A 26711-nucleotide genomic window follows, 5' to 3' on the forward strand; every position below is an offset into this window, starting at 1 on the left:
TACACACATGCAAAGGTGTGCACCTAAAACTAGTGAAATGTGAATAAGGTTGGGAGATTTATCAATGTCAGTATCCTGGTTGTGTTTATTTGTACTAGTTATAAAAGAGGTCATCACTAGTTATAAAAGTAGAAAGTGGGTAAGGAACAAATGGAACTTCTCTGTATTATTTCTCCAAACTGCACGTGAATCCACAGTTGGTTTAAAGGTTCCAAAAACGAAACACGCAATCCATCTTAGAATTATAGTTTTTGAACTAAGGAAGAAAATCAAGTGAAGTCAATCAATACCTTCCTCCATGGATTTGGTAAAGTTACACATGAGTGAAGACAATCCCTTCAGACACCCTGCCAGAACAGGCAGTTTGGGCTCTCTTAGTGCTGATGTCATCTAGAAGCAGAGTTTTAAAAAAAGATACCATTAAAAGAGAAAAACACAATCAAATCTATGGAATCAGAATAGCATAAAGTTTGTCATACCTGGGTCTTAAGTTCACCCAGAAAAGCCCGGAACAGGTTTTCCGAATTATTTATCATCTCACTAGGATGAACTTCCCCTAATACTCCTAGGAGCTCATATACTTTTTCTAAAACTAAAAAATAAATTTTAGATAAATGAAGACTTAAAATTACATTTACATAAATTAAACAAAAATGTATGAATAACAAAAGGAGAAGACGTTTAGTTCAAAAGTAATTTTATAATAAGACATAAAAAAATAGTTTTATGTACTAGAACCTTCCCTGATAAATTTTATGCCAAGCTACTATTATAAGTCACATTTGACACGTGTTGTGAGTTTTCTATTTTAAAGAAATTATCTCATGGAGTGCCTAGCTGGCTCAGTCAATACATGACTCTTAACCTCAGGGTCTGACTGAGGTGTGACTCTTAACCTCAGGGTCATGAGTTGAAGCCCCATATCGGGCGTGGAATCTACTTAAAGAAGAAATCATTTTGTAAAGATTAAACTTTTTTATAAGCAGAAGTCTTCACATGTTTCTGTTTGCTTTCATTTCGGTTTGTTTTCAACAAAAAGGATTCACCTGTGAAACATATAAGTGCTTTCGTTGAGAAATCCTAGTTTTTACATTGATTTTTTTAACATCAATTTGTCAAAATACTTAAAAATAACATTTAAATGCACCTCACCTGTATCCTGTATTTTTGTTTTCGATGCAAGTTCTCCATAGAATTTGCTAAATAACTCTCCAATTCCAAATTCATCCATGAGTCTCGAACTTCTTAAAGTCCGAAGTAACTAAAATGATACAAACCAGCATTGTCTAAACAGGAAAATAATGACAAAGCTTCCTGTACTGCACTGTTTCTACACAACAAAGCTCCAAAGTCACGCGCCTCTAGGGGACTTCCTTGGCCTCTCAGGACACCTATGTAGCCTGATTATTTAAGAAGAGGTGGGTGGGGGCGCCTGGGTGGCTCAGTCGGTTAAGCGTCCGACTTCAGCTCAGGTCACGATCTCGAGGTCCGTGAGTTCGAGCCCCGCGTCGGGCTCTGGGCTGATGGCTCAGAGCCTGGAGCCTGCTTCAGATTCTGTGTCTCCCTCTCTCTCTGCCCCTCCCCCGTTCATGCTCTGTCTCTCTCTGTCTCAAAAATAAAGAAAACTTTAAAAAAAAAAAAAAAAAGAAGAGGTGGGTGGTAGAAGAACACAAGGATTACAAAGGGGAAGAGGGTGTAGACTCTATTTTACCTTCCCGAGAAACCAATACTATGGTTAGAACCATTCTCTCTGAGGCACTTAAGGGAAGGACTAACAAGACCCAAATTCGAAAATAGAGATGCAAAACAAGAGATGCATCTGAGAGAGAAACAGGTGAGAGTAAGCCCCAAGAAGCACTTAAATACAACGTATAAACCCATTTTCAAGATAAGGTTTAGGAAAGAACTCAGAACGACAAATGATGCAAATTCCAGCAACTTTTGTAACATTAAGTTTTAAGAGGCAGGGTGATGAGAGTTAACAGAGGAGCAATAAATTCCTTGCTTACTTGTCCTCTTAATTCCCCTCACAACCCAGTCCTTCCTCTACTTTCCAGAAGAGTCTGAGAGCAAAAGGCCAAGGAATTACCAGGTGATAGTTGGAAAATCTTGTCCATACATCAATGTGACCAAAGCCTAGCCTCCAACATCTCTCACCCAAACACAATTTAAAACTCCAATTTTCTGCTTTTTAAGTTATATGTATAATACAAAACACACATACCTAGAAATAATAAAATTACCTTAATGAGAAGATCCAGGGCTGGGATTCTACATTTAGCAGCTTTATCTTTTGTGTAAACACTGGTACAAGTATTCTAGGTTTTAAAGAGACATACCAAAGTCATCAATAAGATTCTATTTCTTAGAAAACCTCACAAGAGCTAAAACTACACTTCTGAGAGGAGCAATACCAATATGACATACTAAAATTTAGCAATTATTTAAAATATATTAGAGTATATAAACATATAAACTAAAAATTACTGAAGAGGGCGCCTGGGTGGCTCAGTCCGTTAAGCGTCCAACTTCAGCTCAGGTCATGATCTCACAGTCTGTGAGTTTGAGCCCCGTGTCGGGTTCTGTGCTGATGGCTCAGAGCCTGGAGCCTGCTTCAGATTCTGTGTCTCCCTCTCTCTCTGCCCCTCCCCTGCTCATGCTCTGTCTCTCTCTGTCTCAAAAATAAATAGAACATTAAAAAAAATTTTTTTTAATTACTGAAGGTATTTATGCAGTATGTAATCGTAATGATGTCAACAATCACAAAAACACAAAGTAAATGAACACCTCAGCAAGATCAAAAACAAAAAAAAAGTTACACTTTCTTCCACACCTCCCATTGTACTTGTCGTATGTCAAGCAAGCAAGCATGAAAAATTTAAAAAGGTAACTAAAGCAATCCAGAGAAGAATGGTTGGGACTCCATAGGATGACCGCTCAGTCTCACAAAACCAGCAGGCACTCTGGACTCTTGGACCTGGCTCCAAGTTTTGGGTGAGTTTCTCAACTTCTAAGTCTCATTTGTAAGCTAGAGTGATTAAAAATACCTACCTCATAGAGTTTTGGCCAAATTAAGTAAGACAAACCGTACATTAAAGAACTTTGTAAACTATGAAGCACACTACAAATGTTGGTTATTCCTATACTGAGGTAATTTTTTTAAAACACAGTAACTCTTAAACAACACAGGCTTGGGGCGCCTCAGTTGGTTGGGCATCCGACTTCGGCTCAGGTCATGATCTCGCAGTCCGTGAGTTCCAGCCCCACATCGGGCTCTGTGCTCAGAGCCTGCAGCCTGTTTCAGATTCTGTGTCTCCCTCTCTCTCTGACCCTCCCCCATTCATGCTCTGTCTCTCTCTGTGTCAAAAATAAATAAACGTAAAAAAAAAAAAAATTAAAAAAAAAAATAAACAACACAGGCTTGAACTGTGTAGTGTGTAGGTCCATTTATACCCAGATTTTCTTTGATATAGTACTGTAAATGTATTTTCTCTTATAATTTTTTCAGTAATATTTTTTTCTCTTTATTACTCAATTATAAGAATATAACATACAAAATTTGTGTTAATCAACTATTTATGTTTATCAGTAAAGCTTCCAGTCAACAGTACGTTAGCTAGCAGTAGTTAAGTTTTGGGGGAGTCAAAAGTCAAACACATGGATTTTCAACTGCATGCAGGAGGATGGGGGAGGGGTCAATGCCCGGAAGCCCCCAGGTTCATGGGTCAACTGTGTTAGGATTCTAAACCAGCAAGACTAGAAATCAAAAGAGAATAAAATTAAAACCTATTAAAAAAAAAAAAGACTGATGATTATTACTTTATATATTAGACTCAACTATAATTAATAAAATAACTTCTTATACATTACCCCCAGATTGAATACTTCAAATCTTAGAATATCCAAGAACTAAAGGCAATTCAGGACCAACTAAAAACAACTTACCTTGGCACTTGTTGAAAGTGCAAACAAGTCTGAGAAAGAAAATTAACAACTTAATTTATGATTACTAGCTCCATAGTAAATCACTAGGAAACCTGAGGAAGGCAGGTTGGAAGAAAATTGGAGGCTAAAGGCAAACTTTTCAGACTATGGCCAAAGGGAACACACGAACTACATGAAATATGAATCTTACCCAGAGGGAAAATTCTTTAAAATTGTTTTTTAAAGTGTTTTGAAATCTACCCACAATTCAAAAAACCAAATTTATTATGTATGACTTTTTATAAAAGACATTATTTACCTTATATGCCACAAATCAAAGTTGTTTTTGATTAAATCTAAAAAGAATAACCCGCTTCATTTCTAACACAATCATGCACACTAAGTAAACTCCTCGATGAGAAAGGCAAGAATAAAATACAAATGCAAGTTTAACTTACACCATAAATTACAATCAATATTGACATATGTTTTTTCTCCTTACCTTAATATCAAGAGAATAAGGTGTGATCTTCTGGCCAATTTTTTCTAAGAAAACACATAAAAATTTTAGGACTTCTTCTCTACAATCACGAAACTGTAAAAAATATAATAAATATGGGTAAGAAGAAGAGTCACTTCAACATTTAGGAATACACACGAAAAGGAAAATAAAAATCTTCAACTTACTTCATCAATGCTAAGTGATTTCCGAACAAATACAAGCAAACCGAAATCTTTGGAAAAAACTAAGGAAGTCTGTAATGCTGGACAAAAAAAAAAACAAAACAAGTAAGGTAAGAGAGTTGCCAAAAAGCACTCCATAAACCCACCCTAAATGGGATGCATATTTCTCAATTCAGCCTTATAAACAATTAAACACTAACTTAAGGATGCTGTATTTAAACAAAGAAAACAGGAAATTCTAGATGATATTCCATTGAGATGACGCAGGCAGAATAATGGCTCCAAAGATACTTGAGCCCTAATCCCAATGTCACACCTGTGAATATGCTAACTTTACATGGCCAAAGGAAATTAAGGTTGCAAATGGAATTAAAGTTGCTCATCGCTGACTTTAAAGAGGGGAAATTATCCCGGATTATCCGTGGGCCCAATATTATCACATGGGCTCTTAACAGTGGAGGAGAGAGAAAGAAGAGTGTTGGAAAGAGGGGGGCAGGAGAGAAGAGAGATTTCAAGCACAGGGGTTCCTGGACCCATGGTTGCTGGCTTTGAAGATGGAAGCCATGATCCAAGAAATGTGGGTGGTTTCTACAAGCAGGGAACATCAGGAAGGAAAAAGGGACCTTAGCCCTGCAATTGCAAGAACAGAATTGTGCCAACCTGAATGAAAAAGGAAATGAATTCCACATGACCCTGCCTGATGCCTGGGTTTTAATTTGGTGAACCCATGTTAGGCTTCCAACTACAGAACTGTAAGATTAACAAACCTAAACCACTAAGCTTGTAGTATCTGTTACCGCAACAAGAGAAAACTAATACACTCCCCTATAGTCTCACGTGAAAGAACACACACTAAATATTCAGAATAAACTTGGAACGGCTTTATCAACAAGTTAACTAAAGGAAGGAAAAAGGAATTCTAACTTAGAAACGCTGAGACTAGAAAACATTTACAGGTTAGTTTTTAAAATTTACTTTCCCGCTGATAATACACCCTTGGCAATAGATAGGTATTGGATAGCATCGCAAGTTTTCAAGCAATGATATATTTTTAAAGTGCTGAAAAGAAGCACTTACTACAAAGGAACAAAAAGTTCTCTCTGAGATTGCTCACAAAGATGTGACTTTTCGGTTACATTTCTGCAATGCTTCTCAAAAGCAGGAACCTTCCTTCTGAGGTTTCAAACCTGAGGGTATGAGAAAGGTACTGGAGGGTTTAGGCGCGTTTAAGGTGAAGGAAAATACTTTCCTTTGGTTCTCTCTGCCCACTTTGCATAGTAAGGATTGCTAAACTTAAGGCATTTTCACCAACTTTACTTTTAAAACATATTTCCTAACCACAAAAAAAAGCCGCATGACAAGTCACTTTTTTTTCCACAAAAATTTCCACAGAAATTCCGACAATCCAGAATCAAAAGGCTGGACTTCAAAATACCGCTAGATGCACCCACGGCGGGAGAAACGCTAGGCTGTCGGGCTCCAGCAACCCCAAACGCGCACGCGCGTCTGCGCCCCCCTCGGCTCGGCCGGGACAGTACCCACCCAGCACTGAGGGCCCGGAGCTCAGCACGCACTCCTGCCCCAGGCCCCGGATCAGCTGGTAACTGGCCATCGCGGCGCTGCAGCGGTCCCCGGCAGACAAGGACTTCTGCAGCTGCAGTAGGGAGCCCTGCACACCTAACCCGGAGTCAGCCATGATGCCCAAACCCGGCACTGCGCGTGCGCAACCTCTGCCGGGATCCCGAGATGCCACGGGGCTCGGAGGCGGGGCTCACGGGTTCGGGGCTGGGGTTTCCGGGGCAGGGGCGGGGCTCGCGGTGACTGGGCTCTCGCGGGAGACCTTGGGTGGAGACTTCTCTGGAAGTAGAGACGCTTAGATGTGAATTAAGATATTAGAAGGCCAACGAATGTGTTACACACAATACACTTAGGACGCTTATATCGAAGCCTAGGGAGAAACAGGAATTCAACAATTTGGCCTCGAAATAAATGGGGCGGAATGTTGGTCACTTGGGGTCAATCAAAGGCAGGAAAAAGAAAAAACAAGCTAGAGGCTTGGGTCAACATCGACAAAGTTGTCCCTTGATAAAGAGTGAAAAATGCATGTGTAATGTCTTTAAAAATTAAGTGCCTAACGGATACAGAAAAACATTCTTAGCCAACATTACAGTGTAGAAAAACCCCTCCGTAAACCTGGTCTGGCCGGACACCTCAGTTTTCCCGCGAAAACGCCTTCTCGTAGGGGGTCAGACCACCTAAACGGAGGGGGCGGCACCGAGCGAGGCTTGAGTCTGTTGCCGTGAGGCGCCGAGGGAGGCTGCTCAATCTCCCCTGTAGGTGCGCAGTGGCGTCTCCCGGAGGCGGGGCCATACATGAGCGCCTCTGTGATTGGTGGCGCACCGCCGAGGGCGTGGACGACAGTGCCGCTGGCGCGAAATCTAGGCCCAGCCCCCGCGGTTTCGGGACACTAGCCTCCGGGTGCGTCTGGGACCCCTGCGCGTCTCGAAGGTGGCCGCGCTTCCCCAGAAGCAGCTAGAGGGCGGGGCGGTGCGGCGAGGTGTCCAGCGCGGGTGTCTGTACTGTGGGGAAGGGGAAGGCCGGAGGCGGACGCGGCGTGAGCCTCCCTTTTCGTTGCGCAGGTACCCCGAGCACCATGTCGTCTCCGGCGTCCACCCCGAGCCGCCGCGGCAGCCGGCGCGGACGAATCACTCCCGCGCAGACGCGTAAGTCCCTTCCCGTGGGTCCGGCTCGCCGCATTACCCTGGCTTCTCTTCTGGCCTTTTCCCGCCACCCTGGTCTGTGCGCAGGGCCCCGCGGGTTTCAGTTTCGGAGCGGTGTCTTTAAGTCTTGGCATGGAGTAAGATGTGCGGACTGCGAGCCCTTTGCCCGGTGTTCTGCCAGTTCTAGTGTGCGGGCACTTTGTGAGGCAGGCAGCGCTGGGCCTTCATTTCCACCCTTGCCAAGCTGTTTTTTATTTGTAAATATGTCCATGCCCATTTGTCTCCTTTTTGTTTGGTTTGTTGCTTGTTCCCAAAAGATTTGATGGAACTCGAGGAAGACCAAACGTGAGAATTAATGGCCATCTTTTCTGTTTTGTATGTCACAAGCTCGAAGTGAGGATGCCAGGTCATCACCGTATCAGAGACGTAGAGGCGAAGATTCTACCTCTACAGGAGAGCTGCAGCCTATGCCGACCTCGCCTGGAGCTGACCTGCAGAGCCCTGCCGCTCAGGACACGTTATTTTCCAGCCCCGCTCAGATACATTCTTCAAGTGTGTTTCTGGCGTTCTAAGTTATACTGTGGTTAATATATGATGATGCTTCTGCTGGTCAGATGTGCCGGTTTGTTAACGGGTGGTTAATGTATGTTCAGCAAGAGTACAGAGATAGTAGGTGTTAGGGCTTCGTGAGCAGAGAAAGAAAGTTTTGGTGCTTTTTTCCTAGAAGGTTTAATAGTCCTGGGATCTTCATCACTTCAGGTTGCAAGGAACGTTATTTGCTATTGTGTTTAGATGACTTAGATCAACCAATAACATGCTCTAGTTTTTGATTTGATAGGCTACCAGAATTTTATTGTAGATTGTCAAACTTTGTTTTTGTAGCAATCCCCCTTGACTTTGACGTTAGTTCACCACTGACATATGGCACTCCCAGCTCTCGGGTAGAGGGAACCCCAAGGAGTGCTATTAGAGGCACGCCTGTGAGGCAGAGGCCTGACCTGGGGTCTGCTCGGAAAGGCCTGCAGGTGGATTTGCAGTCCGATGTGGTGAGTACACAGTACGGTTTTCCGATAGAGGTTTTGGGGGACATGGGATGGGTAATTCCCCATTAACATTGTTCTATCGTGTTTTTGTGTATAGCCAGCAACAGAAGATATGGTGGCGAGTGAGCAGTCTCTAGGCCAAAAGCTTGTGATTTGGGGAACAGATGTAAATGTAGCAACATGCAAAGAAAATTTTCAGGTAAGCTGTACTTTAATATGGCTCTGAAAGTGCTGGGAGAAAGAGTTTATGAACTATATCTAAGTAGCCATAACACTTGGCTGTATAAGAATACATATGCCTCCAAATAGTGATGGGCTCATAATTTTTTGCATTTTGAGTAGTTGCTTATTCCTAAATGCATCAGATTTCATGTTTTTCTCTCTACATCAAGAGGTTCCTTCAGCGTTTTATTGACCCTCTGGCTAAAGAAGAAGAAAATATTGGCATAGATATTACGGAACCTCTGTACATGCAGCGACTTGGGGAGGTAATCAAATAGTCTTATAAATTCAAATTATGTATTTTAAAACAGTTAGCAGAGCATAACTTGTCTTCTTTTCTAGATTAATGTCATTGGGGAGCCATTTTTAAATGTAAACTGTGAACACATAAAATCATTTGACAAAAATCTATACAGACAGCTCATCTGCTACCCACAGGTAAGAATTTGATTTTGACCTTGATGAACTACAGTAAACATCCAGAATATCTAGAGGATGTTTTAATAGCTGAATTTCATGGGTCTCCAAAATGGGCTTCCAGAGCACAAAAACTTAAGAAAATCATGTTTCTTCTCCTTTAAGATGAACATTTTTCTCATACTTTTACATTTCCAAAATAGGGATATGTATTATTGTTAGTGGCGTGTCATAGTTTAATTGGCAATATAAGCTTTAGGTCAGATTTTATTGAAGTATCAGCTATGTTGATTTTTTCTTTTTAACGTTTATTTATTATTGAGAGAGCACGAGCATGAGAGGGGCAGAAAGTGGGGGAGACACAGAATCCAAAGCAGGCTCCGAGCCATCAGCGCAGAGCCTGATGCAGGGCTCAACTCATAAACCGCAAGATCATGACCTGAGCCAAAGTTGAACGCTTAACCAGCTGAGCTGCCCAGGCGCCCCTGAGCTATATTGATTATGATTGTAGGTTTGGGGCAAGCTGACTTGGTTTTATATCTTGATCTTGCTACATAATAGCTGTGTGACTTTGGTCAAGTTCTCTAGCCTCTCAGAGGCTGATTTTTCACCTGTAAAATGGAAAACAAATGTTAACAAATTTGAATGCGGTAATTACGATTTATTTATTCTGGTATCGTTATGGGGAAAAAAATAAGACACAAAAGTTTAAAATCCTTTTGTTACTAATTAAAAGCCTAAGACGTGGCAGTACATTGTGAAGATTTCATATGCGTGGTCACACTTAACCCAAATGAGAATATGCAAAGGTGAGATAGCTCAGTCTCAATGTACCCAAGGTTTTGTAAAATGTATGTTGTGATTATATACAGGTGATATTTTTGGATTATGCCATGTGTTTGTTTTTATATTGCCAATATGAAATGGTCTATTTTTTGTATTTAATTTTAAGATGGAAATATAAACATACCTTTGTTTCTATGTATTTTTTTCTATGTATTACAGGAAGTTATCCCAACCTTTGACATGGCTGTCAATGAGATCTTCTTTGACCGTTACCCTGACTCAATCTTAGAACATCAGATTCAAGTAAGACCATTCAACGCACTGAAGACAAAAAATATGAGAAACCTGAATCCAGAAGGTAACGTTTTTAATAAGAAAACACATAAACAAAATCTTATTTCACTATCAAGGAACTTTAAAAGAGTTGGTGTATGTGATAGTGATGATAATGGATTATAAATTGACTATATGGCAAATTCATTTACCTTATACACCTTTGAACCCACTGTACCTTTTTTTAACTTAACTGAAATTATATAAAAAATGTTAATAATTCTTGACATCTATCTTAAGAAGAACTTGCCCAAATTATACACCTTTGAACCCACTGTACCTTTTTTTAACTTAACTGAAATTACATAAAAAATGTTATAACTCTTGACAACTGTCTGTCTTAAGAAGAACTTGCCCAAATATAATAATTTCACAGTTACTAAGCACTTTTTTCAAAATCACTGTAGAAAACAAATGTAAAATATGATCCCTGCCTTGGAACTTAAGAAAGAAATCTAGTTTGGAAAGTAATAAAAGAAAAATGTAGAACAGGAGATCAGTGCAGGAGATGTCTCAGCTGAGGGAGGGCAGGAGTTCTAGGCCCAGGTGGAAAGAGTTCATGTTGAGAGAGAAATTTGGGTTACAGTAAGGATTTGGAAAGCAAGCATGAAGGAATTCACGATACAGCACAAAGGGGGATGTAGGCAGAAGTGAACCAGAGCTGAGCATGAATAGCAAATGCTGGCTGAAGCAGGGAGTTAATGTTTGTGTGAGGGCTGGAAAGCCTGGGTCCTGAAGAACTTGGAATTCCAATTTAATACAGATTTTTACTCCAAAGTCAATAGGGAGCTATTGATACTTTTTCAGGAGAAAGCAAGAAGGCTTTTGCACTCTTGAGAAGTTTATGGTGGGTCGGTCTGGTGTGCAAGCTATGTTGAAATTCAGTTAGGAGATGTTAACAGTAGCTCCAGTGTGGAACAGCAGGGTCCTAAGCTGGACAGTGGCCATTGGAGTGAAAATACAGGACAAATATAGCGTTTGCCATGTGTGAAAATTGAGGTGTATAAAGTATGGAGAATGAGTAAATACCCCTGTAGGTGAACGTGCAAAAGACACAAATATCGGTAAAAGAAAATACAACGGCCAATAAGCAAGCAAGTGTTGGAATTCACTATTGATTAAAGGAATATATATACATATATGTGTGTATCATGAAATTGGTTCCTGACCTCACTGCTATGATCGGCCATTCAGTGGAGACGCAGAAGGAAGTAGGAGACTGTTTGAGTAAGAGTGCTACAGTTAAGTTTCCAGAGGCAGAGCGCTGGTACATGAAGAATTCGGGGTAAGATAGAAGATTATCACAGTTTTGGAGGAAGAGGAATTGCCAGATACTCAACTAATTTCAAAAGTGTTCTAACTTCTACGTTTATTTGTGTAACTAGTTACAGAGGTTACTTGTTAAGGTAAAGGGATTGGTGGGGAGACAAGAAAGGAAGATTTGTAAGTAGGTGGAAGGGAGGACTGGGCCAAGTGCGAAAGACCTCATGAATCATCAGTAAGTACTGGAAGGCTAAAACAATCTACACGGCCAGCAGTGGCTGACTATAGGCTGAGTTCTATTGACTACAGATAACAGTGTAACTCATTTGGAACCACCAGTGGGAATTAGTTGGGTAAAAGTTTTGCCAGGGAAGGCCCAAATTGTAGAGGAACCAGGAACAAGAGTGAAAAATATTCTGTATAAAAGCTTTCTTGTATAAACGGCAGTAAAGATTGCCTAGGTTTTATAGTGCTTATTACTGCAACGTACTGTTCTTATTAAGCTTGATGTATGCAGGCTGTTAATCTTCAACAACTTCATAAGGTAGGTGCCATCCTCACTGCCATCTGTAGATAGGCACAGAGTGGCTAAGGATATCCTCAAGGTCACACAGGTTCTCAGTCCTGATCATCTGGCTCCAGGGCCCATGCTTTTCACATAAAATGACACAGCAGGACTTCTACAGATACAGTGAGTGAGGTGGGGGGCCGTGGCACAAAGGAGGCAAAAGTGTAAACCTTCTAATCCAAAACCGGGAGGTGGAGCAGAACAAGAGGCAGACGAGCAGGGACGTGGTAGAGGCCTGTTGGAGACGGGGCCCTGGGACATAGGGCCAGAGGTCCATCAGAGTAGAGAAGAAGGAAGACAACACAGGAAGGGCATCCCAAGCCAGACCTGAGGGTACCCAGTGAAACATTTGTGCCTTGGCCACAGCACCTGTCTGTGACCCCAGCCATCCCCAGCTACCTCTGCATCTCCCAGCAGCATTCTCCTGGGCTTCACAGCATGCCCACACCTGCCCTGGCAGGCGTATAGCTCAGGGAAGACCACGTCTGGCTGGGCTGTGGACAGTGGCTGATGGACAAGCTGATCTCTCTCCCCAACCCCTTGCAGACATCGACCAGCTCATCGCCATCAGTGGCATGGTAATCAGGACATCCCAGCTGATTCCAGAGATGCAAGAAGCTTTCTTCCAGTGCCAAGTGTGCGCCCACACAACCCGGGTGGAGATTGACCGTGGTCGCATCGCCGAGCCCTCCGTCTGTGAGCGTTGCCACACCACCCACAGCATGGCACTGATCCATAATCGCTCGGTGTTCTCCGACAAGCAGATGGTGTGTGCTTTCTTGGGGCCCTGGGAGGCCCCTTTGGCATGTTTGTTCTACATCTCTGGATCCTCAAAAAGCCAAATTTAACATGTCCGTTAGTAAGGCTCTAAAACCTGGCTTCCTAAATGGAATCCAGCTATTTCATTCCTTCTTTGACACTAGATTTTGTTACAGGGCTTTGGGCCGGGTACTTGAAACTTAAGCCTTCAGCTTTGGGATGGCAGTGTTCCAAGATCAGTAAAAACCGGGCTCGTGGCTGGCTCGGTCAGTAGAGCGTGTGACTCTTGATCTCAGTGTTATAAGTTTGAGCCCCATGTTGGGTGTACAGGTTACTTAAAAAATCTTTTTTAAAAGATTGGTAAACATTATTTGGTTTGATTTTGTCATTTTTCGGCTGTGCCAGTGGTACAGAATGAATTGACAGGTTTTCTAAAGTTTTTCTCACAGATTTTATTATAAAGGAAGTTTGGCCTTTTGCCTCTTTAATCCTAGACATTTTAAGGTGAAGTTATTAAGATGACTTAGAAATAAGTAGGAAAAGGCAAAATAATTTATTTGCTACCATTATGATTGTGTAAAGGCACACACAGGGTCAAGGACTGTTTTTTTGTTGTTGTTGTTACAATATTTAAACAACTTTTAAAAATTTAAGTAGAGAATGTGTTCAAAATACTACAAAAGGTAATTTCCTGTATGGGGAGTCAGTGAGAAAAATATTAGCCAATGTGAAAAAGTGTTCAACTTTTTACTAACCAAAGAATTGAAAATTAAGATAGAAATGTTTAATGTTGGTGAATATTGGTAAATCTTTATCTAATATAAGCAAATATACCTCAACTCAATGCCAGCGTGGTGCTGAGTTGGAGATAAAAATTTGGCAACCCTGCTCCCTAGGTGCTTTAGTATAGTATTCTTAGAATGCTTTAAAGATTCCCAAACTGACTTGAAATAAAACCTTTAATATCTTAGAGTAGTCTCTAAACTCTGTGGCCCAACATCACCACAACACACTTTTTGTACCCACAGACCTCAATAACAGCATCTCAACCATTTCCTTATACAACCATTTCCTTCCTCAGCCAAGCATAAGTTTGCCTCAGGACCTTTGCAGTGAATGTTCTTACCATTCAGAACACGTGGCTTCCTCTCTAACATCCTTACACCTCTGCCTAGAGGTTGCTTGATCTGAGAAAGGCCTTCCCTAGCCTTGCTTTACAAAAAGCATCTCTTCACCCCCACCACCTGTGCTCCTTATTCTGTATTTTCTTCTGTCTGTTGGATTTGTCGCTGTCAGATGTTACGTACTCACTTGTGTGTTTGTGTATTGTCTGTCCTCCACTCTGAGGGAGGGAACTTCACTGACTGCAGTCTCCAGTACCTAGAACCAGGGTCCAGCACATGGCAGGTACTCAGCCAATACCTCTTAGATGAGTAACTAGGCAAGTATTTGTGACTAGGAGAGATGCACAGAAGTGCTTAACCATGAATCTGAAAAGTGTACTTCTCCACCTAGGAAATCTATTAGAAGTAATTTCTCAAAACATAACTAGAAATATAGGCAGACATTTAAACCAAGAAATATCGACTACAACCTTGAAATGGCAAAAAAAAAAAAATGGTGACAAGTCACCAGACACTTCCCCCAATTTGGGTAATGTGTAAATAAACAATATCCTTCCAAAAATGTGATCGTGTCACGTGAAAAGCTTTTAAGAAAATGTTAGCTATCTGGAGATAAAAGCAAAGAATGGTGTTTTAAAAACAAACACGGTAAACATCAAAAGTAGTTATCTCTAAGTAAGACTGGCAGTTTTGTGCAAATTATGCTTGTCATTTGTTGAGATTTCGGTTTCCACTGCTCTTTCAGATCAAACTTCAAGAGTCTCCTGAAGATATGCCTGCAGGGCAGACGCCTCACACCGTCATCCTTTTTGCTCACAATGATCTTGTTGACAAGGTTCAGCCTGGAGACAGAGTGAACGTTACAGGTAAGAACGTAAATTGTATTAATGAGAGAAGTCTTGTTTTTTTTTGTTTTTGTTTTTTTGACACTTTTTAGTCCTCTGGCTTGGTCCTGCCTGCAGGAGTCATTCGAGTCTTGAGGAAATGAGTCATGCTTTAATCACCTTTCTACCTAGCAGGATAGAACCTTTCCAGTCATTGTCCTTGCAGTTGCTTGCTTTTGACATCTCTGTGTTCCAGAGCTGTGAGTGTATTTTGACTTGATAGTGTTGGTGTCTTGAGAAAACGGCTCAGACAAGGCTGGTGTTGCTAAGATTGAAATCATACGAGCAGGTCCAGGAAGCGGCACTCACCAACTCTGGAATTTTAAGTAATTGGCTACTTATTTCCCAAATGCACAGCCAAGGGTTAACACTCACCTGTCATAGAGAAGAATGGGTCAGAGCACTTTGCTTCCACGCGCGAGTCACGTGGTATTTTTGGAGGGAGTGGACTCTGAGACTTGCAGATCACTGTAGCTGAGGTTCTAATTTGTGGCACAGGGCTCCTCCCCTCTTCTGGCCACGAGAGTGCTGTGTCACTGCGCCACGCACACATGCCAGTTTTTCTCTGCTTCCGAGCAGCATGAGCGCCTGGTTTCTCAAAGGGGGTGTGTTTGGACAGCAAGCACAGTTCTTCATTGAGGGCATTGAGGGGACTAAGTCCAGGGAGTGGCCGTGGCTCCCAGGGCAGCCTCTTGGTTGTGTTCAGTGAGTTAGGACTTCTCATCCCGTGTCTCCCGGTATGAAGCCCAGCATTGTCCCTGGCAACCTGTTAACAATGTGGACGACTAGTTCTGCCCCTACTGCTTTGAAATCTTTGGTAAAGTATTTAGTCTGCTATTTTAATTTCCTCAACCGCCAAGTGGAATTAATGTGATGATATAGGTGAACGTATTGGGGGGGGGGGGGTTCTGTGGAAAGCACCGTATGAATGTAAAGTAAGTATTGTTTGTGCTGTTCTAAGGCAGTGAATCCCTGCAAGCAGCAGTAGAGATAACTAGACCACTTTAAATCATCATCCATCCCTAATCTGGCTTGCCTGAAGAAGGGTGTGTAGTCTCAGAATACTGCATTTAAATTGGTTTTTACGTCTTGAAAACGAATCATGTGACCTGCTAATAAACAGAAGGACCAGCAATCTACGGAGGCTTGTCGTGAAGGCTGTTAGTAGAGGGCACAGATGCTTGCTCCTCAAGCAGCAGGAAAGTGGATTGTCCCGGAGTCCAAGCCTTCTAGCTTGAAAGTCAAGAAACATAAACAGACCTATCAGGTTGGGAAACACTTTTTTTTTTTTTTTATACGTTTATTTATTTTTGATAGAGACAGAGCACAAGTGAGGGAGGGGCAGAGAGAGGGAGTCACAGAATCCGAAGCAGGCTCCAGGCTCTGAGCTGTCAGCACAGAGCCTGACACAGGGCTCAAACTCACAAACCATGAGATCATGACCTGAGCTGTAGTTGGATCCTTAACCAACTGAGCCACCCAGGCACCCTGGGAAACACTTCTTAAAGAACAAATGAGTTGGTATGTTTGAAGCGCTGATTGTTCATTTACCTCTCATGTTCTTAAATTATATTTAAGAAGCACACTGGGGCATGGCCATTCACCTAGAAACACTTTTATTTTTCCTTTATCATATCTTCACCTTTGACTCCGTAGGCTGTCATGTCTAAGTAATTTTTGAGTAATTTGTAAAAGAGCTTTTAGGATTTCCTTTCTTTCCAAATTTTTGGTACAGGATTTTAGGACTTTGTTCTAAATAATAGTACTTTGTCAAATAATTATTAAGCAGATTCAGTACACTAAGCTTAAGAGAAATGAAAATAACTATTTCAGAATACTATTTACAGAACACAGCCATCAGCCAGCATTGTGTTAAAAGCAAAATAATTTCATTTAATCTCAGGATGATTGTATGCAGTGGTTATACTCAGATAGGTGCTCAAGGTCATAGAGCTAACAGTCACAGATGAACACATTTTATTTTTGGGTCTGCTTTTTTCAAAAACCTGTGTTCTTCCCAACTTGCCTTGCCCCCTTCAGTGGGGAGCTTTGTAGCAAAGGCCTGAGCCCTTGATTCTAGGAGGGCCGCGAAGGCAGTGTGCATGGAGGCTCACTTCCCCTGCCAGCCGTCAGATCTCTGCAGTGCTCCCTGTTGTCCATGCTGGTTTATGAGCCATTGAGGAGAAGATAAAAGCAGGTGTCTTGGTTGTGTCCTCAGGCATCTATCGAGCTGTTCCTATTCGAGTCAACTCACGTGTGAGTAATGTGAAGTCTGTCTACAAAACCCACATTGATGTCATTCACTATCGGAAAACTGATGCAAAACGTCTACATGGCCTTGATGAAGAAGCAGAGCAGAAACTGTTTTCAGAGAAGCGTGTGGAGTTGCTTAAGGAACTTTCCAGAAAACCAGACATTTATGAGAGACTTGCTTCAGCCTTGGCTCCAAGCATTTATGAACACGAAGATATAAAGAAGGTAACAATGGATTTTTAACTTTGATCAGGATTTGTAGTTCTTTGAGATCAAAAGGTATAAACATCCCCCCTGCCCCTCAGCCCATAAAGGATAAGAGTTGTTGCCTGTTCCACAGAGCAGGTGCTCGCAGTCTGATTTAGTTATTGGTCGACAAGAATCACAGCATCATTGTCCATTTCCTCATATCTATGTTGAACTTGGATGTTTCTCAACATAACCAGATGGGGTCAGAAGAGGGATTTGCATGGCCACTATTCTGGCACAGTGGTGTGTGCTTCTATACGAATTGGTTAGTGATCATTTAAAGCACCGTTGTGTCGTTTCCACCTTCCTTTAATTTCTTACTTGTAATTTTTGTATTCACAGAGTAAGAAAATCCCACTAACGCTTATACTGGATCTCAGTTACTATGTAGTAAGTGAATGTTTAACATGTTTGTTTAGGGAATCTTGCTTCAGCTCTTTGGTGGAACAAGAAAGGATTTTAGTCACACAGGCAGAGGCAAATTTCGTGCTGAGATCAACATCCTGCTGTGTGGTGACCCTGGTACCAGCAAGTCTCAGCTGCTGCAGTATGTGTACAATCTGGTCCCCAGGGGCCAGTACACGTCTGGGAAAGGCTCCAGTGCAGTTGGCCTCACCGCATACGTGATGAAAGACCCTGAGACGAGGCAGCTTGTCTTGCAGACTGGTGCCCTTGTCCTGAGTGACAATGGTATCTGCTGTATTGATGAGTTTGACAAGATGAATGAAAGTACGAGATCAGTACTACACGAAGTCATGGAACAGCAGACTCTTTCCATTGCAAAGGTGAGGCCCGTCCTGCATGCTTAACGTGGGTACACTTAGAAATCTAGAACTTTGGGAAACTCGTGAATACTTTCCAGTACTTTTCCTGCTAGGTGTCAGCTAAATGCTTTTGAAAAAGTATTTTCCGCAAGATCATCTTTTGTTTGCTGTACTGGCTCACTAATGTGTGGAATTCGTAGAACTTGAGTTTGTCCAAAATGTCCTGCAAGGGGTTTAGTTTGTGACAAAAATGCAGTTACGGCTTGCATTTATCTAAAACTCCGTTCTTGGCGTGAGTCTGAGGATGGGATTGTCCCAGGTGGATCTGCTGACGTCACCCTTACAAGGTGCTGTTGCATGGCTGTTGGTGACAGTGGATACATGGCAGAGGGCGTGCCAGCGGAAGATCGCTCACACTGTTCCTGCCAGCGTTAGGGTGAAGCTTCTAACTGCACTGTTTTCTCTGACAGGCTGGGATTATTTGCCAGCTCAATGCACGCACGTCTATCCTGGCAGCAGCAAATCCTATTGAGTCTCAATGGAATCCTAAAAAAACTACCATTGAAAATATCCAGCTGCCTCACACATTATTATCAAGGTATGAGAACATAAAAGAGATGTCCTTACTTTGCTCATTTGTAGAATTTTCAGGGTGAGATAAAATAATAGGGGCGCCTGGGTGGCTCAGTCGGTGAAGCGTCCAACTCTTGATTTCAGTTCAGGTCATGATCCCAGGGTTATGGGATCGAGCCCCGCATTGGGCTCTGCACTGAGCATGGAGCCTGCTTAGGATTGTCTTTCCTGTCCCTCTGCCCCTCTCCCCACCTTGTGTTTACTCTCTCTCTAAATAAATAACAATAATAATAGTAATAGTAATAATAATAATAATAATAATAGCATTCAGCAGCTACTAGTATCAAATTCTTCATTCTAATGCAAAGTTTTCTAATATGGTTGGTCAGGGTTTTCGTGGCAAGGACTGTGCTTCTCTACTCAGCTGTGAGTGGCATCTTAACATTGAAACTGTTGGGACATTTCACCTTGACGTCACTCAAGATACCTGTCCATCAGTCACTGCTCATCTCAGTCTTAAAGCCACTATAGAATATTAAGTACAGGGAACGGTGCTTCACATGACAGATAAGGTTCTGAAAAATTAAATTTGTGAAAGTGGAGTTCTGTGGTCCATGCTTTTTCTCAACCCCATTACTACAAGTATTGATGTATTTCATAAATGGATTTTGAGATTTTAATTACTCAACTTTTTTTTTTAAGTTTATTTATTTATTTGGGGGAAGGGTACAAGAGGAGAGAAAATCCCAAGCAAGCCCTGTACTGTCAGTGCAGAGCCCGATGTGGGGCTTGAACCCACAAATTGTGAGATTATGACCTCAGCCAAAATCAGGAGTCGGACCTTTAACCAACTGAGCCACCCAGGTGCCCCTAGACTTTTTTTTCTAACCAAAGTTGTTTTGTTCTGTTTGTTTTGCATTTTCCTTTAAATCTTCCAGTCTTCCAAATTACCATAACATTTCCCTTGGAGGAATCGTACTTCTTTGACTCGGCTATTTGGTGACAAGCCTTTTCCTGGGCAGAGCTAAGGGCCAGAAGAACAGGCACCTGCTGGGGCCAGAACAGGGAGAAGGGGTTGAACTGAAGGCTCACCGGACCACGGGACAGCAGACCCTTAACTGTCCCTTGGCAACCCTGACTACATGCGCACACGCTCTGCGTGTCTACGTGGCTCAGGAACAAATTTAAATTTGTGGGTACGTTGGTGTCCCGAGCAGGAAAACAGGTTTTTTTCACAATATTTTCTCAGGTTTGATTTGATCTTCCTCATGCTGGACCCTCAGGACGAAGCATACGACAGGCGTCTGGCTCACCATCTTGTGTCTCTGTACTACCAGAGTGAGGAACAAGTGGAAGAGGAGTTCATGGACATGGCAGTGCTGAAGGACTACATCGCTTACGCCCACGGAGCGGTCGTGCCTCGGCTGAGCCAGGAAGCCAGCCAGGCTCTCATCGAGGTAACACAGGTCCCTGTTAAAACCCTGAAAATGTGTCTGTTGAGCTGGTAGCCGGTTGCATCAATGGAATTGGCTGGTCATCCCCTTTAAAACAGTAATTTAGTTAATGACATACTATTTTCTATAACTCATTTTTTCTCCTGTGTTGCAAAATTAACTTTTCTAAAGGTAAAAGGGGGGAAAGGATTCATTTGTATATGTTGTAAAACCTTTCTGTAATTAAATATTTGTGAGCACATTGAATTTAAGATCAGAATACCTGATTTGAAGTACAAGAGATGCTGCTTACTAACTTTGTAACTCTGGAGAAGTCATCTAATTTCTCTGAGCTTCCATTTGCTTGTTTCTAAAACATAAAATGAATTGCAAGTATCTGATGTTCACTTTTCGGTGTCCTTTCACATGTATACAATGCATAATGATAGATAAGTTATTTATGATATTAGGAAGGTTCCTCGTGCTTTGATGGCCTGTATATCCTAAACCCCCGAAAAATGCTTCAATGAAAGTTATAAGCGATGCATAATTTTCCATTTGTATCATATACTTGAGGGTTGCTCAAAAAGAAATAAAATTATGTCATAAAAATGTGAGTTTAATACGACTCACCTTTGTAACATTATCCCAGTAGTCTGCCCGCCTTGCTCATTAAACGAACCCTCAGCAGGGGTGTAAATCAGAGAAGGTGCCTTGAGCATCTTTTTCAGACAGGCACCCTGATTAGTCCTCTGCTGTAATTGTGGCCTGCGCTTTACCCCCAGTACACTGTGTCCCCTGAGTGCCAACCCTTAGGCACCCCACTGCCCGCTCCCATTCTTCACCCTTCACAGCTACGTCAGATACCACCTTTTTGCTGAGCTAGCTTCAAGGGCCATGGCTAGATCTGACTTTAATTCCCCTCGGTGCTGCACCTGGCAGCTGGTAGTTTATTTAACAGAATATTAACTGTTCAAAGTTCAACCACGAAAGTAATTTTACTGTTAAAAGGAGTTTTGGGTTTTTTTTTCCTGTCTACACTAGGCTTATGTAGACATGAGAAAGATTGGCAGCAGCCGAGGAATGGTTTCCGCATACCCTCGACAGCTGGAGTCATTAATTCGGTTAGCAGAAGCCCATGCTAAAGTACGATTTTCAAACAAAGTTGAAGCAATTGATGTTGAAGAAGCAAAGCGCCTCCATCGGGAAGCTCTAAAGCAGTCTGCCACCGACCCCCGGACGGGCATTGTGGACATCTCCATTCTAACTACAGGTCTGTGTGCACTGAGCGTACACGTAATTAGTATTTCACATTTGAGCTAACAAATTGCTCGAAGCAGCAGGGGTTCTTAACCTTTTTCAGAACAGGGCCTCTTTTGAGAATGTATTAGAAATTGTGAGAAAAATATACGCTAACTTCTGAGAAAAAAATGCACTAGCACATGTGCATGCACACAGTGTTGTATCTAATTTCACAGGGATTCTGTTCTGTAGGCACCTGTGTTAGCCCATTTTAAAGAAGTAATTCGTTTCTTAATGAGCACTGCTTGCCTTTCAGATTATATGGACTGTGTTTTAGTGGAAACTAGCGGCTACTCACTTATAGAAAATTGGAAACAACAGAGAATTCAGAACTCACAATGTTGAATATATTTTGGCATTCACCCAGCTGTCCCCTAACCTTTTTGTGGCAATACTACTAAAATACTTATGGAAATTTGAAATATTTCACTTCCCTGTAGCAGAAATATTTTCATTAATTTCTTTTAAATCAGGAATGAGTGCCACCTCTCGTAAACGGAAAGAAGAATTAGCTGAAGCATTGAAAAGACTTATTTTGTCTAAGGGCAAAACACCAGCTCTAAAATATCAGCAACTTTTTGAAGATATCCGTGGACAATCTGACATAGTAAGTGTTTAATTTTTTGCTTAATAGAGTTTTTCTTTTTTTTCTTTAATACTGCTTTTAGGGTTTTTTTTTAACTTTTTTTCTTAAATGTAGATATGATATTTTAAAAAGTAAAATCATCCATAAACCCATCAAGAAATAATCATAAAATTTATGCCTATTCCATCGTTTACTTAACCAGTTGTCGGACATTTAGGATGTTTGCAGTGTTTTGCTATTGTACATAGTGTTAACAGCCTTGCATCTTAATTTAATGATGAAATGCTCAGGTTCCCTGATGTAAGTAGAGTTGAGTTGTCCAGTGAAAAGAACTCCAGGGTCCAAGTCCAGCCCTTTGCCTGCTTTCATCATGCTTCTTCACTTGTGTATCTTCGGCTACATTGGCACCACAGGGGCAGAGTTGAGTAATTTCTACATTATATGGGCAGATGTCAAGCCTGTGTATTGCCATCTGGCCCTCTACGGGAAATAGTTGCCCATCCTGAGTTAGAACCTAAGGAATGTAGGGGCACCTGGGTGGCTCAGTTGGTTAAGCATCAGACTCTTGGTTTTGGCTCAGGTCATGATCTCATGGTTCGTGGAGCCTGCTTGGGATTCTCTCCCTCTCTCTCTGCCCCTTCCCTGCTCGCTCTGTCTCTCAAAAAGTAAAATTTTTTTAAAAATTTTAAAAAAAGAAAAAAGAACCTAAGGAATGTATACAGCCATCAGAAAGGAAAGAGACTAGTAATTCTTCAACATTGAAATCATTGTAGGGGTTCCTGGTGGCTCAATCAGATAAGCATCCGACTTTGATTCAGGTCATGATCTCAGGGCTCAAGAGTTCAAACCCCGCGTCAAGCTTTATGCTGACAGTTTAGAGCCTGGAGCCTGCTTTGGAATCTGTGTCTCCCTCTCTGCCCCTCCCCCACTCAATCTCTCCCTCTCTCTCAAAAATAAACATTTAAGGGGCACCTGGGTGGCTCAGTCGGTTGAGCGTCCGACTTTGGCTCAGGTCATGATTTCATGGCTTGTGAGTTCGAGCCCCACATCGGGCTCTGTGCTGACAGCTCAGAGCCTGGAGCCTGCTTCGGATTCTGTGTCTCTCTCTGCTCCTTTTCTTTTTGTTTTTTTTTTCTTTTTTTTTTTTTTATTAAATTTTTTTTTTTTAACGTTTATTTTTGAGACAGAGAGAGACAGAGCATGAACGGGGGAGGGGCAGAGAGAGAGGGAGGCACAGAATCGGAAGAAGGCTCCAGGCTCTGAGCCATCAGCCCAGAGCCCGACGCGGGGCTCGAACTCGCGGACCGCGAGATCGTGACCTGAGCTGAAGTCGGACACTTAACCGACTGAGCCACCCAGGCGCCCCCCTCTCTCTCTGCTCCTAACCCACTCGCATTCTGTCTTTGTCTCCCTCAAAAATAAACATTAAAAATAAATAAATAAATGAATGAATGAATAAATAAATAAAAGACATTAAAAAAAATTGAAATCATTGTATCTCTACAGGTAAGGAGTACTTGACATGTAAAATAATTGTTTTCATCTCTTCCCCAAAGGCAATTACCAAAGATATGTTTGAAGAAGCCCTGCGTGCCTTGGCTGATGACGACTTCTTGACAGTAACTGGCAAAACCGTCCGCTTGCTCTGAAGCTCTCCGGGACAGCGCTGTTTGTGGCTTGTCTGCACTTGGTCGTTGCACTTGCTTGCATATGTGTACAGCATAGGGGCCAGTCAGCTGCCACTGGTGGAAATAGATTCCTTAAAGTCATCTTTTTGGCTCCATAAAAATTTTCTAACCTGGATTCAGTTTTCATAGTGAAGTGTGTGTTTTCGCTTGTTTAACATTATAAGTAAAATTTCTGTGCCAATTGACAAACGTACAGTAAAAGTTATTGTAAGTGCCATTATTATAGCACCAGGATTTTTAATCTGTATTTATGTATATCACAGGATGTCAGTGCTGGATTTCCTAAGGGAATCAGGGAATATGCTTGAGGTTTTTGCAATATGAGATAAAACTTAGCCAGGGCATATCATTCAGTGTAAGGTAATGAAGGACCAGAGCCTTTCTCCCTGTTAAAACTCTCAAGTGTCATTCCTTCCAGAGGCTTGTTCTCATGGCTCCCATAAGACAAAAAAAAATAAGATGGTTGGAAATGGTTAGGTTCTAGGTTAATTTCTACTTTATCCTAATCTGTAAACTTTTTCCTAAATAAATGATTAAGTAATACTGGGTTACCTGGTATAATTTTTCATCAAGAAAAAAAGCTTTAATAAACACTCTATTCATGGAAATTCATGATAGTGCTTTAGAAGTCATAAAAGAAATCCCTATGATATAAGTTCTGTTGTATTTAAAATTGATTTCAATCCTCACAGGCATTCTTACAAAACCACCATAAGCTGAAGTCTTATATGGAAATAGGATTATAATAAATATTCCATGAAAAACCTAAATTGTTGTATGAGTAGGCCTTCTTTTTATAATGTAGGATCAACATTCACTAATACAGAATGCAAAGAAAATGATAGGTCCAAATGAATGGTTAAATAGCATTAAAATGTTAACCTTGGAATGATATTTAGAGGCCTTTTTTTTTTTTTTTGCAGGGTCTACAAATAATCTTATTGAAACTAAACAACACAACAGGCTTCTTAGAGTGGGGGCCACCCTTCTCAAGCCATTTCCCACACTCTTAAAAGCACAGAACTTGCACAGTTAGGGATTAAAAAAAATCATTTAGAAGTAGAAACAGACTCTGCCCCAACGTCATGGACTAGACTATTTACAAACTTTCACCTTTTAAGTATTCTTTTATGGTTGATCTCTCCCTTCTGTCCCTACCCAGGGGCTCCAGTACCTTCCCTTGACCGATCTTGAAGGGATGGGTATACTTAGGGAAAGGGGTGGTGGGCTCCTTACAGCTATTGGCACCAGCCCTTGGGGGGAGGGGGGACGGGGCTCTGGGGGAAAGACTTCGTTGCAGTGGGGAGGAATCAGCCCAACCCTGGGTGGAGGGAGAATTCTACACCAGTCCCATCTTCTACGAACAGCTGGCCAACCGCCCATCCATCTGGGAGTGGGAACATGAGCAGGTGGGCAGGAAGAATCAGGCTTGCCCTGCCCCCCAACCTCTGTCCAACACAGGAGTCGTCAAGGTAGCAAACACAGCGGTAAGGGAAATGAGGGCAAGAAGTTCCCACTTGAATACAATTCCCACAGCCCAGGGGCTGGAGGAAGGCAGATGTTGCTTGTAAAGTGCAGCAGCCCCCAGCAGGGCTGGGCCCTGGGCCAGCCTGGAAGAAAGCAGACCAGGCAAGGGTGCAGGAATGAGGCGTCACCGACCGGCATATGCCCTGCCGTGCTCCTTGTAGGGATTGCTGGGGAAGGTGGGCTGGTGACTCCGCCATTAGCCCTCGCCAGACACCGGCCACCTCTTGTCCACTTACAAACCAACACCCAGCCAACGTCGCAGGACCGCCCGGCTCGCGACTGAAGGTTCCCGGCCAATGCGGTTTATTCGGGGTCGTGGCCCCAGCTTACGTCCCTTAATGGAAGCCGCTCCTCGAGCCTGGGGGTTTCTTCCTGGGGTAGGGAGCGCTTACCCCTGCCACTCCCCAGGCCCACGCCTCACAGAGGATCCCAGGAAAATCCACGTGGACGCGGGGAGGATCCCGCTTCACGAGGCCCTGAGGAAGCAGGTTCTTATGTACCCGCCTCGGCTTGGCCCGCTTCTGCCCGTTCCCGGTGACGACTGTCTCCTCGTGAGCCGTTCCCCTTCCTCATCACAGAACTCGGAGCCGAGGCGCCTAAATGCGAAAGGGGACCGGACGCGGCCACGCGGCCGCACCAAACCTTGCTCAGCGACTGCCGACCCCGGGCCTCCGCCTCCACCCCCCGCAGCCGAGGCCAAGGGCCTCGGGCCCCGGGCTTTGGAGCCGCCGGTGCGCAGGTCAGGGCCGTCGCATGGCGAACCCCGCCGCCGCTTCCCTCCCACGGCCTTGCCTCCCACGGCCGGCCTCCGCCACGGCCTCGGCTCCGGGTGCTTTCGCGCCGCCTTCCGCCCGGAGGCCATTTCCCTCCAACTTGTTTTTGTGAGTCGGCCTTCTTATTTGTGCTGCTCTTGCCAGGTTTGCAAAACACCTCGTATGTTGAAGGAGGCGGTGGTCAGGCTGGGGCGTCACCACAGGATCCAGGTCGACCGCCCGCCGAGTGACTTTCCTAGTGAGGTTTCCTCAAGGAATTCACCTGTGTGGGACACCCTTTTGTATGCAATCCTCATCCACTCCGTAGGCTCGATCTTTTAGAGATGAAGGAAGCAAGAAGCCTTATCTCTTGCCTGAAGACACAAAGCAAGAGATGAAGCTGCAATTACAGTCAAGGCTTCAGACTTTCCAAATTTCGCTTTCTGTAACTATGCCACACTCTGGCTATTATTACTCGGGTTTGGAACGGCTCAGGGCTTTTGGACATGCGGCTTACACTTCTCAAACCGGGCGGAGAAGTTTCCCCCGTGCCCGTCATGCCGTACGTACGTCTTAAATGTTTTACTGAGAAGCTTGAATCTCTTAAACTGTGTTCTTGTAACCACGTGTTATTCAGACTAGAAGTGTTTTATTCACGTCCCTTGAGTTACTCAGAGATGACTGGTTCTTAGGCTGTATTTGAGCTCGCCACTGACATGCTGTAAATAGCATACATCATCGTTATGGAAACTACATTATGTAGAGTTTTGTGAGGCAGTTACCTGAAAGCAGTAGCAAACTGTCCTATGGCCACTGAGAAAGAGCTCTTGACTTTTTCCCTAAATTGCATACAGAAT

The 26711-nt window shown here is 42.8% G+C and overlaps 2 protein-coding genes and 1 pseudogene across 6 annotated transcripts in view; 1 reads left to right on the top strand and 2 right to left on the bottom strand.

The window, feature by feature from the left end:
* PRKDC (protein kinase, DNA-activated, catalytic subunit) overlaps positions 1-6326 on the bottom strand; it is a 216309-nt gene extending 209983 nt beyond the window's left edge. For 2 of the 3 annotated variants that reach the window (XM_019428882.2, XM_019428881.2), the window contains exons 1-7: positions 6151-6326; positions 4612-4688; positions 4427-4519; positions 2244-2318; positions 1153-1261; positions 480-592; positions 291-390 (exon numbers count right to left, since the gene is read on the bottom strand). In XM_019428882.2, the coding sequence (XP_019284427.2) occupies positions 291-390; positions 480-592; positions 1153-1261; positions 2244-2318; positions 4427-4519; positions 4612-4688; positions 6151-6304 (721 nt within the window). In that variant the 5' untranslated portion in view covers positions 6305-6326. Of the gene's footprint in view, positions 1-290; positions 391-479; positions 593-1152; positions 1262-2243; positions 2321-4426; positions 4520-4611; positions 4689-6150 lie in introns of those variants that run through there. The other variant, XM_019428883.2, reaches the window with a different exon arrangement.
* Positions 6327-6462: 136 nt separating this feature from the next.
* Positions 6463-24118, top strand: MCM4 (minichromosome maintenance complex component 4). 3 transcript variants are annotated; one of them, XM_019428884.2, is made up of 17 exons: positions 6463-6487; positions 7248-7331; positions 7716-7880; positions 8211-8374; positions 8469-8570; positions 8764-8859; positions 8936-9031; positions 10016-10154; positions 12507-12727; positions 14589-14709; positions 16946-17205; positions 17649-18014; positions 18464-18591; positions 19816-20023; positions 21044-21272; positions 21775-21908; positions 23444-24118. In XM_019428884.2, exons 2-17 carry the CDS (start codon positions 7262-7264, stop codon positions 23534-23536), a joined length of 2592 nt encoding a protein of 863 aa, XP_019284429.1. In that variant the 5' UTR covers positions 6463-6487; positions 7248-7261; the 3' UTR covers positions 23537-24118. The 3 variants fall into 3 exon arrangements, with proteins under 3 accessions (XP_019284429.1, XP_019284430.1, XP_019284431.1); XM_019428885.2 differs by lacking the exon at positions 6463-6487 and adding an exon at positions 7035-7086; XM_019428886.2 differs by lacking the exon at positions 6463-6487 and adding an exon at positions 7053-7116.
* A 1116-nt stretch (positions 24119-25234) lies between these two features.
* Positions 25235-25964, bottom strand: LOC128775350 (tumor suppressor candidate 2-like; annotated as a pseudogene).
* Positions 25965-26711: the final 747 nt, after the last annotated feature.

This window comes from Panthera pardus, unplaced genomic scaffold (assembly GCF_024362965.1).
Source record: "Panthera pardus isolate Hobbes unplaced genomic scaffold, ASM2436296v1 HiC_scaffold_7, whole genome shotgun sequence".
Lineage (NCBI taxonomy): Eukaryota > Metazoa > Chordata > Mammalia > Carnivora > Felidae > Panthera > Panthera pardus.

What these genes read in the sequence shown, in the direction of transcription:
- MCM4 (XM_019428884.2), top strand. Translation starts at nt 7,262, where the DNA reads ATGTCGTCTCCGGCGTCCACCCCGAGCCGCCGCGGCAGCCGGCGCGGA. An exon ending in CATGCAAAGAAAATTTTCAG is followed by an intron (nt 8,571 to 8,763) that starts GTAAGCTGTACT and finishes CTCTACATCAAG; the next exon opens with AGGTTCCTTCAGCGTTTTAT. An exon ending in GAGAAACCTGAATCCAGAAG is followed by an intron (nt 10,155 to 12,506) that starts GTAACGTTTTTA and finishes AACCCCTTGCAG; the next exon opens with ACATCGACCAGCTCATCGCC.